Source organism: Lissotriton vulgaris, chromosome 2_1, assembly GCF_964263255.1.
Source record: "Lissotriton vulgaris chromosome 2_1, aLisVul1.2, whole genome shotgun sequence".
Classification (NCBI taxonomy): Eukaryota; Metazoa; Chordata; class Amphibia; order Caudata; family Salamandridae; genus Lissotriton; species Lissotriton vulgaris.
This window is the reverse complement of record NC_141687.1, coordinates 527,711,324-527,727,503: the sequence shown is the minus strand read 5'-3', so window position 1 is coordinate 527,727,503 and position 16,180 is coordinate 527,711,324. Positions and strand designations below refer to the sequence as shown.

General features: G+C 47.4%; 1 protein-coding gene across 4 annotated transcripts in view; it reads left to right on the top strand.

Annotated features, from left to right (window-relative positions):
- The window catches only part of SPATS2L (spermatogenesis associated serine rich 2 like), a 187,100-nt gene that overhangs the window by 146,860 nt on the left and 24,060 nt on the right, over positions 1-16,180 (top strand). For 3 of the 4 annotated variants that reach the window (XM_086955465.1, XM_086955464.1, XM_086955467.1), the window contains one exon: positions 6,482-6,591. In XM_086955465.1, coding sequence (XP_086811591.1) covers positions 6,482-6,591 — 110 coding nt within the window. The remainder of the gene's footprint in view (positions 1-6,481; positions 6,592-16,180) is intronic. The other variant, XM_086955466.1, reaches the window with a different exon arrangement.

Sequence of the window (16,180 nt, the reverse complement as noted above, 5' to 3'; positions counted from 1 at the left end):
GAGAACAAGGAGGAGGTCTAGGTTCCCGCAGTAGTTTCCGTGTGGAGCTACTGACGGGGGGAATGAGAATTAGGGGGTCTGACGAGGCACCCTCAGTGTTCCTCCCTAGCACTGCTAGTGTGGTATTGAGGCCGGTCTGAGGTCCTATTTGTGGAGTCAGGTTAGTGGTCAGAGGAGCTTTTCTATGTGGGAAAAGCATGAGTGGCTGTGCTTTCTTTAGAGAAGACAGTCATCCCGAAAGGGTGGTGGCAGCAAAATGACCTCAGCGGCATGCTGAGGGTGAGGGTCCAGAGAAGTTGCATCTTTAGGTTGCAAGGACCAAAACGGAGAGAGGGTCCTGGTTGGAACAAACTCTGGAAGGGAGACCAGCTAGTGACCCGGGGATGGGATGTAGACCTATCCCAGGAGACCGCATCAGTGCCGAGGCACTGTACCCTTGTCCAGAGAAGTGATAGGCATAGTGTTGCCTGCCAAAAGGCAAAGGTGGGCCTAGTTAGGCTGAGTCCATGTAGACCATGAGTGACCTGGAGGTATATACCCTAGAGCCTGGAGGGTTCTTAGGGTAGTCTGGGATCCCGGTCATGGGTGGAGATTTCATGGATGGGAGAAGCAGGTGGTCTGAGCTGATAACTAGTGAGTAAGGGGGGGTCTGGTCAGAACCCCTTATAAATAGTTATCGCTGAATACGGGAAGTGTACCACTGTAGAGTGGCTACTTCTTCCCTGTAGGAATCAGCTGGGCGCGGCGTGTGTTAGAAGGTGGTTCTGACACTAGGGCCCGCCTGGATTTTTCGCTTTTTGAGCCCTTAATTGTTGAGCTTTTACTGTGGGGGAGCCTCATAATCTGGGACTCATCCACAGTGAACTCATAATGAAGGAGACTGCATGGAGATTTTACTGGTGTCTGCCTGGCTTGACTAGGCCGCTGCGCAGCAGCTGGAGTATGGGACACTGTGCTGGTTACATGCAGACACAGGTGTACATGCGTGTGCACACGTGTAGGAGCTGCGCAGGAGAGATTCGTAGCGTGCGCAGTCCAGGAGCAGCTACAGAGTGAATGGTGTGGCAGGACTTATACAGAATAGGGTGGTGATATGGAATAGGCTTTATACCCTGGGAAGGAACATGCCAGGGAAAGTCAGTGTATTTTACTGTGTTTTCACTTCATTATTCCCCTATGGGGATGTGGGGCCCATGGCTAAAAATAATAATAATAATCCACATTTGTAAAGCGCACAATCACCCATAAGGGTCTCTAGGCGCTGGGGGCCGTCGGGAAGATTAAGCAAGCTATTTATTTATTTTATTTTATTTATTTATTTATAAAATTTCTAAAGCGCGCAAATGCCTTACGGCGTCTCGGCGTATTGCCCAGAGTCACATGGTGCTGGGCTAATCTGCCGCCGGTGCCAGGGATCGAACCGTGATCCCCAGATTCCGGAGTCAGTCGCCTTAGCCGCGGCACCACACCTCTTCCCAATGACTTCCACAAGGCCTACAGATTCCAGACACGCACTAAAGTCCATTGTAGAGTAGGTGAAAATAAGTATTCTGCAGAGTCCAAAGTCATATGTACTGCTTTTTGGTGAAACCCTTCTGGAAGCATGGCATGACTATGAGAGTTGGATGTCCAAAGCTCTGGATACAGTAGCACCTTGGACACTGAAACCCCCCGTAAGAAATACTAAAACCGCTCCTTGGTTCTCCAATGAGCTCAAGGAGGTCAAAGCGAAATGTAAAAAGCTTGAACGCTCCTGGAGAAAAAACTATGATTCAGAAAGCAAGCTTAATTACAGAGCAGAACAAAAAAAATATCATAAACTCTTGAGAGCTACTAAAGGCAATTATCTCAGGGAAAGAATAGAACTGGCAGACAACCCCACTAAAGAACTCTTCTCGTTATATAAAGAACTTACGGTACCCACTAGACTAGAGGCCCAGGACATCTACTCCAATGAGCTATGTGACTCTAATGCAGACTACTTTGTAAGCAAAGTTGAAAAAATACACACCACCTTTACGAGTGGCACTGATCCACCGTTTGATCACGGTGCGACAGTGGATATTTCAGACAATAAACCTTGCCTGTTGTGTTTTAAAGTCCCTGACAGACAAGACCTGCTTAGCATCGCTAATAGCATTCAGTCCGGCTCACCCATGGACGTCATCCCTCCGAAACGTTGTAAGGGAATTTTAGAAAGCACTATTGATCATATTGGTCATATGATAACTCTATCCTTCCAAGAGTGCCATGTGCTGGATGCATGGAAAATGGCCCAAGTCATCCCATTAAAAAAGAAACACAATGTGCAAATTTCCCAGTTTCAGAATCTCCGCCCTATCTCCCTCCTCCCCTTCTGTATGAAAGTGGTGGAGAAGATAGCGAACATTCAACTCATGAAACATCTTGAAGATGAGTCTCTCCTTCACTCCACACAGTCAGGGTTCAGAGCCTGTTACTCTACTGAGTCAGCCCTTCTCTTCTCTACAGAATGTCTGAGGCAAATAGCGGATGAGGGGCAGACAGCAGCGTTGGTACTTCTAGATTTTAGTGCAGCTTTTGACACCGTGCTGCACACAACGCTGCTGTCTCGCCTCTCGGATATGAGAGTGGTAGGATCTGCCTTTGAATGGATTAAATCTTTTCTTGAAAACAGGAGTTTTCAAATGCATTGTCCTCCATTCAAATCCTCCCCCAGGAAGCTGAGACATGGGGTTCCACAGGGCTCCAGTTTGAGCCCTACCTTGTTCAATCTCTATATGGAACCCCTGGCCCACATTGTGCAATCTTTCGGAGTGGATATTGTCACGTATGCTGACGATACCCAACTCATGATTAAACTAACGCACAATCAGGAAGATGCCACCAATTTCTCCAACTGCCTTCTGTCAGTAGCAGGTTGGATGAATAACAACTGCCTACGCCTTAATGGCGACAAGACGGAGCTTTTAGTCATCGGTAAATCCTTTTGTGACTGGTCACCTGAGTGGTGGCCAACTGAACTGGGCGCAATTCCTTCTCCATCGGAATCAGTCAGGAACCTCGGAGTTATGCTTGATGCTGATCTCTCTTTTAAACACCAGGTCAGCAAAGTCACGGGTAGATGCTACAGCATACTCAAAACTATTCGCAAAATCCTCAACCTTCTTCCCATCAACGCTAGGAGAAGCCTCATCCACGCATTAGTCACACCTCATCTTGACTACGGTAATGCCCTGCTCTTAGGTTTAAGTAAGAAAGGCTTACACCAACTGCAGTGTGTACAAAACGCTGCTGCACGCCTGGTTCTCAATCTGCCCCGCAGAGCATCTGGGAAGTTGGCTCTGTCAAGACTTCACTGGCTCCCCATCAGGGAGCGTATTAAGTTCAAAGCGCTTTGCTTTGCCCACCGCATTGCCCAAGGAAAGGACCCAAGATACCTGCAAAAGCTCCTTACCGTCCATCGCCCCATCCGGAATCTGAGATCAGCCGGAGCAATGCTGTTGAAACTTCCTCGCATTCGCAAGGCCAGGATGGGAGGCCGTTCCTTTAGGTTTTTGGCAAGTAAAAACTGGAACGAACTGTGCATAGATCTTCGTATGGAGCCCTCAGAAACAAGATTCCGTTCAAAACTTAAAATCCATCTTTTCCCTGTCAACTACAACTAGTGTTTCTAGCTTAATTTCCCCCCTCCCTCCGGTCTTCTGCCTTCTAGGGTCTTACAGCAATTTATAGCGCGGGGACACACTATTTTAGTGTAACCAGGCGCTCTAGAAATGGCATTATTATTATTATTATTATTATTATTATTATTATTATTATTATTATACAGAACTGTCATATTTCTCTGAGCCAGCCTTGACCAGACCCAGGCTGAGGGTTGACCTCAGCTGGATGGATTGATAACCTTTCTTCCACAAGCTAGGGCCTCCTCTCCACAAAGAAGAAGATGGGTGGGGCTACAGGCTCATCCATTAGCAGCTGTCACTGGGTGCCAGGCACCAGGCTGCACCAAGAAGGAAAGAGTTGGGTTTCAGAGGCCATGTGGCCAGAGACACTGGACGACTCCATTTTGAACAAACCCAGAGGCTGGACAAGAAGGGAGCAGGGGCAGGGAAGTGATGTGTCGCTGTTTGATAGGACCCACAGAGACTTTCTGCCAGCCCCCTACTCAACTTTTAAAAAGTACTTGCACAGGAAGAGAAGCTCTCTCTGGGGTGTGGTCTGCGGAGACGAAAGGTGCTGGAGCCTGGTGCAATGGGCAGTTGGAAGGAGGACACCCCTGCATGCCCCCCAGGCCCCTAACAGCACCAGAAGAAGAGCCCAGGACCGGTGCGCAGAAGAAGAGGCCTCTGCACATGGAGAAGAGAGGCGCATGAGGAGAGCCAGGCGAAAGGCTGGTGCAGGGAGCCAGTGCAGACCGCTTCCTGCAGAATGCACCCTCTTGGGGACCTGGTGGGTGAAGTAGAATGCTCACAGTGGTAGGGGGGCACTGCCAGGAGCAAGAAGACACGAAAATGGGGCAGGAGTGGCCCCCAGAAGGTGAGCGACCTTTGACTTGTGGCCCCCTGATGGCGAAGCGCATGAGTCTCCGCCGCCGATCCAGAAAAGGCCCCCTGGGTGGGTCAGGTCCCGCGGACTGCCCTCCAACGTGGAGAGCCTGCGGGGGTCCCGGGTGGGACCAGGGCCCCGGACAAGGAAGGAGGAGCCAGGGGACCGGGTGAGACCGGGCCCCCGACCAAAGCGCAGAGCGGCCGGGAGTGGGCTTCCCGCGTCGCATACCCTTACCTGGGGGTCCGGGTGGGACCGGGCCCCCCACCAAGGCCCCAGAAAGCAGCAGGAGCTTGAAGCGCCCCATGATGCCTTGCAAGGCATGAGGAATGGATTGTTTTTGGCGTTTCGGTGGCCCCCTAAGGGGGTCACCCTTGAGTGTGAAAAGATGCTGGGGGGAGCTGCTGGAGCAGCGCAGTCTCGCCCCCAGCACAAAGCTAAGTCCCACCCTAAGTTTCTTGAGGATTTAAAAAGAATAACCCCTTAACGCTCAGCGAAGATTGCATCACCTCCTAGGCTGGAACTTTTGTTCTACAGCTGGGGGTTCATTGAGAAGTGCATCAAAGATTGAAGGGCTGAGTTGGAGATGTCTCGAGAAGGGCATCCCCTGGAGGTGAAATGGCGTAATTGCACTGAAATGCATTTATCAATGCTTATTTCTTTTAGAGGGACTGATGTTCAATGTGAGGTACTGGTGTAAGTGATGTCACAAGCAAAGTGGATTTACAACTTAATCCTGTGATCATCTGTGATGCCTTTAGGGGCTGTAATTGCAATGCATTTTTAATGATATCCAAATGTGCTGAGTACTGTCATTCTAAAGTGTGCGTAAACATGTAGTCTTGCTGCTGCGCTTAGGTGAAGATCCCAGACTGTTGGCCCTTAAGATGTAGAGGTGTATACTTTAGGGTCAGTAGGAGATGCTTGGTCAGGGTCACGTGTCACCAAGGCAGGTGTATCCCTATTTAATGCTTGTTGAGGTAATGGGAGGGGGACGCCACTGGGATCGTGCCAGTGCGCAGGGCCCTCGGTCCAGGATAGGTTCAACTAATTGCATTGGGGGCAAGATGATGTGCATACATGGGAGCGGTGGTATTAGACTCCACCCCCCCCCCCCCCCCCCCCCGCGGGAGGGGTAGATATGTTATGCAAAGTCACAAAGTAATTCCAACAGCTTATGTATATTTGTAAATTGGTGTACAGTATTGAGAGGTGTGTGTGTTTAATAAATGTACTCTTACTTTTATAAAGCAAAGTACAGACTGGACAATCAATTATTGAGTGTTATTTTTGCGCACCTGCAAATGGCGATTACTAGCCCACACCACCTCCCTTGAGTAAGCCTCAGACTGCTCTGCAACGCTACCCTCTGAGAGTCAGGCGCTGCCCTAGGGTGTTTGGTTCCCAGTGAAGGACAAATGTGTCATGTTATTTGTGCAGGCCTCACAGATGCTGCCTCGTTTTCCGACAAAAACACTGTAGATTTCCTTAGGTTCTGTGTTTCCTGTATGCAGTACATCACCACCATTCTTGCATCTAGGATGTGCAGCGCTTTTCTTCTGTGTTACCTGGCTTTTGGAAGAAAGCCAGCATGGTTATTGTGTGGCTGATGTGTAACATTGACAACACTTTTGGTAGGAACTTAGGGTGTGTTCTCATGATAACCTTATCATTGCAGATGGTTGAGTGTGATTTCTGCGCTGAGTGCCTGCAATTGACTTACTCTCCTAAGAGCTGTAGTTGCCTTCAAAATGTGGTCTTTAATGTGAGGCATCTCAGTGATGCTTTGTGCCTGGCCTATAAAGGTGATTGCATAAGCCCTGATGGCACTTAAAATGTATGTAACTGGATGAGCTCTCTCTGGTGTTTTTCCTCCAAATCTACCCAATTATAGTATTCACTTAATGAGATGTATGTTTAAATAATCTTTTTATCCTAATTCTCTTGCCAGTAGACATCCTGACTGCACGCCAGAAAAAAGCAGAGGAATTGAAGAGGATGACAGATCAAGCAAATCATATGACAGACTCGCAGATGTCTGAACTCAGGGCAGAAATTAAGGTAGGTCAACTATTATTTTTTGGTTCATTCCACGTTTGTTTTTCAGATGGAATTCCAAACTCTGCAATCTGTTAAAGCTTGAATTTATATTTTAAGACACCATTGTTTAAGGACCTGTGGATGGATATAGCTAGTAGCTAGTTGAAATGCAATGATAAAATTATTCCTGCATGGTCAGGGTATAAAGAAAAATTATCTTTTCATTTTCTGTGGGCTCATTCTATATATTTTTTTTACTTTTTGTAAAATCACACTGACTGTCACATTAAGGACAACCATCTTCTGTGCATTTATCACTAAGGGGCAGTTACTGCCAATAACAGTAGCTTTCAATTAGGAGATTTTTGTCCCTGGAATGGGGAATAACCATGCAGACCTAGAATTGTAAGGTTTTTTTCTGCATGCGGATTCCTCATTCCTTGGACAATTGCTTATGCATTTCCCACAACCTCTGGATAAATGGGAGCGGTGGGACTATGCAGGTCAGCAGATGGGGAGCAGGCAGAGGGTTAACAGGTGACACCATTGACTACCACTCCCATGCTATATTAATCTGGCTACGTTGACTAATGCGCCCACTGCAGGGGCCTGTGTTCGACCTTATAATCACTGGTTCAAATCCCGGTGGGTTCACTCAGCCTTTCATCCATTTGTCATCCAAATAATGAGTACCATTAAGTTGGGTTGGGTTGACCTTGAATCTGGTGAACCGGGTTCAAGTCTCGGCAAGCACGTTCAACATCCTGTGATTCTGGGCAAATCACTTAATCGCCTTGTGCCTAACAAAAAGAATTTGTCCAGGTGTAACACAACTGGTGCTCATGTAAAGCGCTCTGATACCTTCGGGTCAAGTTTGTGCTATATAAAATAAAACAAAAAAATAAAAAAAATTAAATTGGGTAACAATAAAAATCACGTATTTAGCGCTAAGACGTATGCTTTACTAATACGCATGCTATGTTTACAAATAAGTCACAACCACTTAGGGAATTAGGGTCATGCTAAACATGTCCCTGTTGTATAAGGGAAGAAAACGAGTTCTTATTAGTTACCCTCACACACCCTAGTGGTGTCATGCTTCATCATCAGGTCACCCCGACCCCTAAAAGTCGAGGTGGGCTCAACCACAGTGTTGGGTAGCTCTTTGGTTGATGAAGGAAGGGGGACTTAAAGATAAGAAACCTAAATCTGACCCCTGGTTTCCCTTTATTCTTGGGTCAGATCGGGTTATTAAAAATTATTAAAAAACTGGTCTTTTTGGATTTTAATGGTCCTAAGACCCTAGTGCCAGTGCTGACATGTTTCAGTCCACGAGGGCCGTAAAGGTCCAGGACTTTCTTCAGGGCAGTCGTAGAATCCCCCTCTATGTGTAGGGAATTAAAGGACAGAGGTCCCTATCCTATTTGTGTTTCAAGCGAAGAGTAGCTTCGCCTTGTCAGTGTTAATATGTCTCTGTATTGCCAGGCTCCATCTGTAGGGCACAAAAAATACAAAGAAACATAATCACATACACATTGTGAATATAAAATTGATTCATAGTGCGTAATCCATAAACATGCATGCTTCCTTATGTGTGCATGCCAAAGTAGTGGAGTGCATAACCCCACTCGGTGCCAGTCATCCATTTCGCGATAATGACAGGCTTTTTGAAAGTGACACACTCATTGGGCCATCCCTTATATTCTAGTGCCTAATCGGTATATAGAATACTTGAAAGAAGTGAATAAAAACCAGTAAAAGTATTCTCAATTGCAGGAGGACACATTAGCATAAAGATAATGTCGTGCTATCAACACTGCATTCACACATTCATACCACGTGCACGTTAGTTTGTCCATACCGTGCTTTCAGAAACGCATTTGTCTGCCTGGAGCACCTGCCCGCATGTGAATTTGGCCCAGTTTTCCCAAACCCGGAATATCGAGGTGTGGAAACATCATCCAACTCATGAACAGTTGGATCCCCAGCCCCTAGGGATACCACTATACCTGAACTGTCATTGGCCCCTGGGTGTCAGTGCTAAAACCCCAAAATTATTGCTTCACATAAGATCACCCTAATTAACACCACATTTGTCTTGTATTACTATATGGAAATAAACGTTTCAAAGTGGATGATTATACAACTTAGAAAGAGATACAAATACCCGAAGATGTACAAAATATCTGCATTCAGTTCATGAAGAACTCGTATTTCTCAGTTAAAATTTCAACTTATAGATTACATGTTTTCTACTGATTCATGCCCAGTAGCGGCCGCCACTGAACAGGGTGGGTGGGGGGGGGGGGAGGTGGGTGAATACAAATGTATTTTTAATAACTTACCTGAGTGCCGCCAGCCACCGCCTCTCCTCCCACGTCTTCTACATGCAGCCACAGGAAGCACACAGCTTCCCAGAATACCCTGGCTTATCACAACTCTGTAATGCAGCGTTATGATTGGTCTGGTGCCGTGGTTTGGCACTCAGGTGTGGATAGGGAGGCTGTGCATGTTCCCTACCAGACTTTGTAATACCGCCTGGTGGGGAATATGCGAAGAGCGCAGGACTGTTTGGCTGGCCCAGGAAGGCCGGGCAAACCGTCCTGCGCACTTTAGAGTGTTTCGAAGCCCCACCCGCTCGGCCCCGCACCTAAGCAGGAAAGAAAACTAAAATTATAATAACGTTAATTATTATAATTTTAGTTTTAACTTTTTAAACTGCTCACAGAGCAGTGGGGCGATGCTCCCCCGCCTTAGCGAAGGAGCCGTTGTTGGTCATGACATTGGAATATGAACTTGTGAATGTCAAGTATATTGCATTGGAATATATTTCAGCTGAATCGAGTTGCTTCTTGAAAATAATTATAGCCTGCAGAAGTGTGTCATTGTTATTGTTTTCACGTAAAGGGGCAATCCCACCTTTATTCTTTAAAAAGGAATACCTTTGCTAAAATAGCAGTAGTGAGCACTTCCATGTGCCTACCAGAAACTGCAAAAATGTACTAATTCTTTCTTGGAAGGGTAACAAAATAAAACACATTACCTGGCGGACGTAACATGGGTGTTCCAGTGAGTTACTGAAATAATCACTGACAAAGTCTATAATTTCTGTCTTTTTAAATAGTGGAACCGTTTTAGACACCTCGAGTGAGACAGAGAAACATGTACCATCTGGGTAGCAGCAATGCAAGTTTACCTCATCACCTGAAAAAGTACAACATAGTCTAGATAAATGCAAAATCCGCCCCACCTACAGCGCAGATACATCATGGATAACAGCAGTGCAGTGTTTATATACACACAGATCAGGTGTAGCAGAAGCAGTAGCAGTATGCAGTCTCCTGCTCCCTCACACACATAAGATACAGCACCCGGAGTAGATGTCTAATATTCCCTCACATACACAAGCAGTTACAGCAAATGGGGCAGCAGTGCAGGCTTCCCTCACATACACAGAACATTTACATCAGAGGCAGCAGTGGTGCAATCTTCCCCGTGCAGAGTTGCCATATTATGTATCCCTGTTGACATCATTCAGTCTAAAAAGGCCCAGCGAGAGTGAATGATTGTCACGGTAGAGATGGAGAAATACAACCAGCAGAAATAAGAAAATGTGTAATGGCTCTACAGTGTAAACAGCACTAAGAGGGTCTGAGTTGCTGTGTCAGTACCTTTAGTTGCTAAGGGCCTTCATGGTATTTTTGTTTCTCCATTGTTTTAAAGCAATAGTCCATGGTCATGGTAGAATAAGGGCTTGTGCTGTGCCATACCTGCTAGTAATAGCTTTGTGTAATATACATTATTGAAAAAATAAAAATAAATAGAAACCCTTACCTGAAATTACAGGTTGTCATTTCCAGATGGAGAGAGAAAAGATAAGAGGAGTAGAAATATTTACTAGAAAAGGGTTGGGGCAAGTTGATAATAGAAATGAAAGAAGACTCAAAATTCACTTATGGGTGTGTGGTTGGCCATTCCTGTTAGGCGTGGTGTGGCACCAAAATATTATTTAAAGAAAAAATATTTCCCAAATAACATTTACACTAGTATCGTCCCATTGGACATATGAGAAAACCTGCATCAATGGAACAATATTTCTGTAAAACGAAATTTAGGACACAAAATTGATAACAAACGATATTTCTCTATACAAAACTATAACAACCAACTGTTAGGAAACAGGTCTATCTATCTCCCGGTGATGAGGTCTTGATGAACTATCTGTAAATCACAAATACACATCTCAAAGCAACTCCAAAGTGTGAGAAAGTGCCATCTTTCTTGCATTGGTATGCCTCCACTTTTTGCTGAATTGCTGATGTGCTTTGACTGAGTGTGCCCTGGGCTCCTGCCAACCAGGTTCCCAGGGCCTGTGTTCCTTCCCTAAAGCTGTGTTGAAACAAAACATAATTGGCATCTCTGGCCACTTATCAGCCCCTAGTAAGTGGTACCCTAGGTATTCAGGGCATGGTGACCAGAGAAGGCCCCTAAGGGCTGCAGCACTTATTGTGCCACCCTTAGGGGCCCTGTACCCTGACACCCACACAGTGCCTGTGCAGGCTGAGTGTCTGAGTACAGAACTAAACAGAAAGTCAACATGGCACACATCCCTGTGTGCCATGCCCACAAACCCCACTGCCCTGGCATACATCAGTCACCACTCTAGCTGGGTGCCCTATGCCAGTGGTGTGGGCACAGGTGCATGAGCCCTGTGCCCCTACAGTACCAAGGGCCATTCCTGGGCACTGTAAGTGCAGTGTTGCCATTTAAGAGTATATGGTGCTGGGAGGTCGTCATTACGAACTCCACAGCACCATGATGGCTTCACTGAAGACTGAGAAGTTTAGTATCAAACTGCTCAGTACATTAAACCCGCACTGATGCCAGTGTGAGGTTTAATGTAAAATGCACCAGAGGGCATTTTAGAGATGCCCCCTGAAACCTAACCTACAACCCACGTTTGGACTGAGTGGCTGCCCGGGCTGTCACGCGGCAGCCATGCTGCTGGACCCCTGGGTGGAGAACCCCTCGCTCTCCTGGGCCTGCAACAATGCACATCCTGGGCGAGGTGCTAGGTCTCCTCCCCCAGGATGGGCAGAGGGAAGCTTAAAAAGCATGCCGCCTCTGTGAGCTTCTCCAGACCATTTGCTGTACCCAGCAACTGGCCCCCACCAGTTCTGACCCTCACTCTGGAGGGAAGACTGGCGGGAAACCCTACATCAGGAAGGGGAGTGTGCCAGCCTGTGCCAACCCCACCCCTCAGTTGGGGGAGGCGAGGTGAAGCACGACCCCGGGCTCCGGCCATCTTGAGGATGGGTAGCCCTGCCCAAATACAGCTAGGTTCCTGCCCCCTCCCACCAGAGAGGAGCAGGCTAGGGGGTGTACCCACCCCAAGACAGGGACCTATTGGTCCCTGCCCTTGCCCTACCTGTAACGCCCCTAAATTCAGTAGTTAGGGGCTCCCTGAACCTTCCCTCCTCAGATCCTGATAAGAAAAGAAGAAAGAAGATCAAAAAGAAGAAGACCCGCCGTGCAGCTGCTCACAGCAGGACGACACCCACTGACTTGGCCACAGCCATACCGGCCTGTCGAACCTGGAACCTGCTCCTGCTTAATCACGTGCACTCCTGCGGACAGCAACCTTGGGACCCCCGGAGGACCTGCCTGCCTTGACCTCTTAAAGACTGGGACTCTCATAAGCAGAGACTCTGCTTCAATAACCAATCCCTGGTGCCAGCCAGGAAGCTCAAGACCTGCCCACTCTGCACCCGCCAAGCCCGGCCCGTGACCGAGTGATCCAAGACCAAGAGGACGTCCTCCCGGCGACTGGAACCCAAAGTCCAGGGCCCAAAGACCCGCCTCGACGAACCAGACGACGCCTGCAGCCTCAGAACCAGGGACCCTCCAACCGCGACCAGCCGAGGGTAAGATTACCCGACACCCAAAGACACCCCTGCACCCGGCGCCCTGCGGCTCCCTGTGCCTCCCTTTGGGGTACCTACCTCTTCTCCAGGATCCCAACTTACCTCTCGAAGTGGTGGTCGCACCTGAAGAATCTCCGTCCCCGAGTCTGCAGCCTTGGTTCTCTTTTTACCTTTCCCATTGAATAACATTGAGCACCCGACGGATCACAAGAACCCTGCACCCAGCCGCCCGAGTGCCTCTGGCAGTGCAACTTTTGCCCTATCCTACTTCTCCATTTGCCCTGAGCAAGTGACCAGAAGCCCAGCTCCCACAGCCGCGTGGCCTGCTAGCCTCCAACCGAATGCCCCCTGCCCCTCATTGGCTAACAATGGGCCTAACTACCTCTGCACCCGGCCGCCCTTGTGCAGCTGAGGGTGAACCAACTGTACCTACCTGACCCTGGGGGGACCCCTGAGTCTATGCCCAGAACCTTAACTTCACCAGCCGGGAACTCACCTGGAAACCGGTAACTCACTTACCTGCCATTGGATAACATTGTCTGGCTTGATTTGAAAACTCTTCTGTCTACTTTTGAAAACGTAAAATATTCCTATAAAATCAGCCTAGTAACGAATTCCGAAGTACTCACCTGTGATCAGGAGAGAAGCCAGTACTGTACCTTGTAGCCTAGTAATCCGAACTGGGTTTACCCGTAACCTGTATTTTCTCCATAGGAATCCATTGTCTGCTTTTCTATGAAATTTCTTCTGTCTACTTTTGAAAACTTGAAATATTCTTTAAAATTCGCACATACTACTGAAACGTAATTACTCACCTGTCGTAAGTCGAGACCCCAGTGCTCGACCTAGGAGTCCAGTACCGGATTTCAAAAGTAACAAGAACATACTTTACCTGCAACCTGGATTGTGTAGAAAACCCCATTGAGATCAATGCTAAATTGTGTGTAGAACTGTGTTGCCTATTGCAACCCCTGTACCTATTGTGCTTACCAAGTCACTGCCTTTCTGCAAAGCAATAACCTGAGATTACTCATCACTGAGAAAAGTATATTTTGATACCTGTTGGTTCTAAAAATAAAGCAACTATATCTTTTGATATAAAAACAATTGGATTGGAGTTCAGTCCTTGAGTGTGTGAAACCTTTTGCTGACTAAGTGTGTACAACAAATGCTTTACACTGTCCTCTGGTACTGCCTTACTGCTCGACCAAGCTACCACTTTTGAGAGTAAGGTCAGCCCTGACTTTAACCTCTGTTATACCTCTGGTGTTGGTGGCCTCTATACACACTGCAACTTACTTTGGTCCAGTACATATAGCGCCACTTTCTCACACAAAGCAACTCCTTCAACTTTTAGCCAATCCCATGATGAGTTCCCTACAATAAATCTAAAGTCAACAAGCTTTCTCAAAACTAAAAGAATAAGTTCCAACCGATCTGACTGGTTGTATACATGTCTCAAACTCTTTCCATGATTGTAGGAAAATAACCCTTTTGGACATGGTTACCCCCAATTTTTCCTGGTAATTGATGCAATGGGTTATTGCTATCCAGCTCCCCAGTGCCAGATCTGTTTCCCTAAAAGTGTATAATTGTTCCCCAATTGGCAATACCTTTAGCACCCTCGATAGTCCCTAGTAGATGGTACCCCAGGTATCTAGGGCATTGGTACTAATAGGGTCCCTAAGGCCTGCAGCATGTCTTGTGCCACTCTAAGAGACACCTCACCAAACTTATGCAAACTGCCATTGCAGGCTGCTTGTCATGGTGCAGAGAAAAATGAAGACAGGATAAGGTACACCACCTGTGTGCCATGCGTGCAGAGCATGTAATATATGTAAGTCACCCATATTGCAGGCCTTACAGGGTGCATTACATTACATCTGAGGACATATCTGCATGAGCAGATATGCCCCAGTGATTCTTGGACATTCCCAGTGAACAGGGAAGCCATCTTGATTATATGTACTGGGCACTGGTGATTACGTGCTCCACAGTTACATGATGGCTTCGCTGATGTTTACTATCAAAAAGCTCAAATTAATAAGCTCACGCTGATTCCAGTGATGTATTTAATAATACATGCCCCCAGAGGGCACTTTAGAGATGCCCTCTGAAAACCTGCCAACCTCGAGTGTACTAAGCAAGCACAGGAGATGATGGACAGAGCGCTGAAACTTTTCAGACACTCACTCCCAGTCACAGGTCTGAGTTGAATCCATCATTGTTCTTAAGCGCACTTCACCACCCAAGTTCATACACTGCTATATACACATCAGTCTTGATCTGCGCATCATGGGAACAGTCCAGCCCGAACTGCCAAGCCATGTCTTCCCTGGACCGGAAACAAGCATCCTGGGTTTAGTTTCGGGCTAACAGCCCTCATCAGCCAGACTAGCTTAAATCCAGTGGCAAAGTGAGCGAGGGACCCACCTCTGGGCATAGCCTTCCAAGTTAGGGCGAACAAAGCAAACACAAGGAGATGATGGGCGGAGCGCTGAAACTTTTTCAGACACTCGCCCCCAGTCGCAGATCTGGGTTGAATCCATCATCATTCCTTAGTTCACTTCGCCACCCCAGTTCAGAAACAGCTATAGGCAAATCAGCCTTGACCCTGCGCCTCATGGTGACAGATCTCTTGACTGGGGGTGACTGTTTTGATTTGTTCTGCATTCCATCCATCAATTGTGTGTCTTTTGCTTCCTCGCCCTATGTGCGCTGGGTATGCCCAGAAGTGGGTCCTGGGCTCACTGTGCCACTGAATACAAGCTATCCTGGCGAATGAGGGGTGAAATCCCGAAACTGGTCCTAGGATGCTTGTTTACGGACCAGGGAGGACCCGGCTTCGCAGTTCGGGCAGGACTGTTCCCATGAGGCACAGGGGCAAGACTAATTTGCATATGGCCAGGTCTAAATTGGGGTGGCATGGTGAGCAAAAGAATGATGGATTTAACTCAGATCTCTTGACTGGGGGTGAATGTTTTGATTTGTTCTGCATTCCGTCCATCAATTGTGTGTCTTTTACAACCTCTAGTGTACTGGCTGACTGGTGTAGACCAGCCTGTCACCACAGACAGGTTTCTAACCCCTGCAGGTGAGAGCCCGTGCTCTCTAAGGGCAGAAACAATGCATGCTTCGGCCGAAGGTGTTGTCACCTCCTCCAAGCAGGATGGTTAGGTAATCAGCATATCAAGGCAGGAGACATCAAAGCCCTTTGCCGCCTTCAATATGCGACCCAGGTTTCCCCCAGACAGGGGATTAGCCACCTCCTGCCCAGGACCTATTTGGCACCATGACAGGTGGGAAAAATAGCTAGTCAGGAGGCGTGTTTCCAGCGCAAAAGTAAATATCCTTACAAGACTTTGCACCACTCTGCCTCACTTTGCATGACTTTACCTAGGCACAAACTCTTAGTAAATTTGGCCCCATGTTCACACTTGTAGGCAAAGTAGCTTGCACGCTACGGATATAAAGAGAAAATATAAAGCAAAACTGACAGTGGCTGGGTAACTCTTGCGCAACTACAACTAAATTAATATTCTCCTAATAAGAAGGCTCAAGGGAACAGGGGAAAGCGGCCACTTGCGTCCCCAAAGGAGTCCTCTGAAAACAGAGAATTCAGTAACAAAATGTAAATTGTCCCCGAGCACATATATGCCAATTCTTATATTATTCCAAGAGAAGAG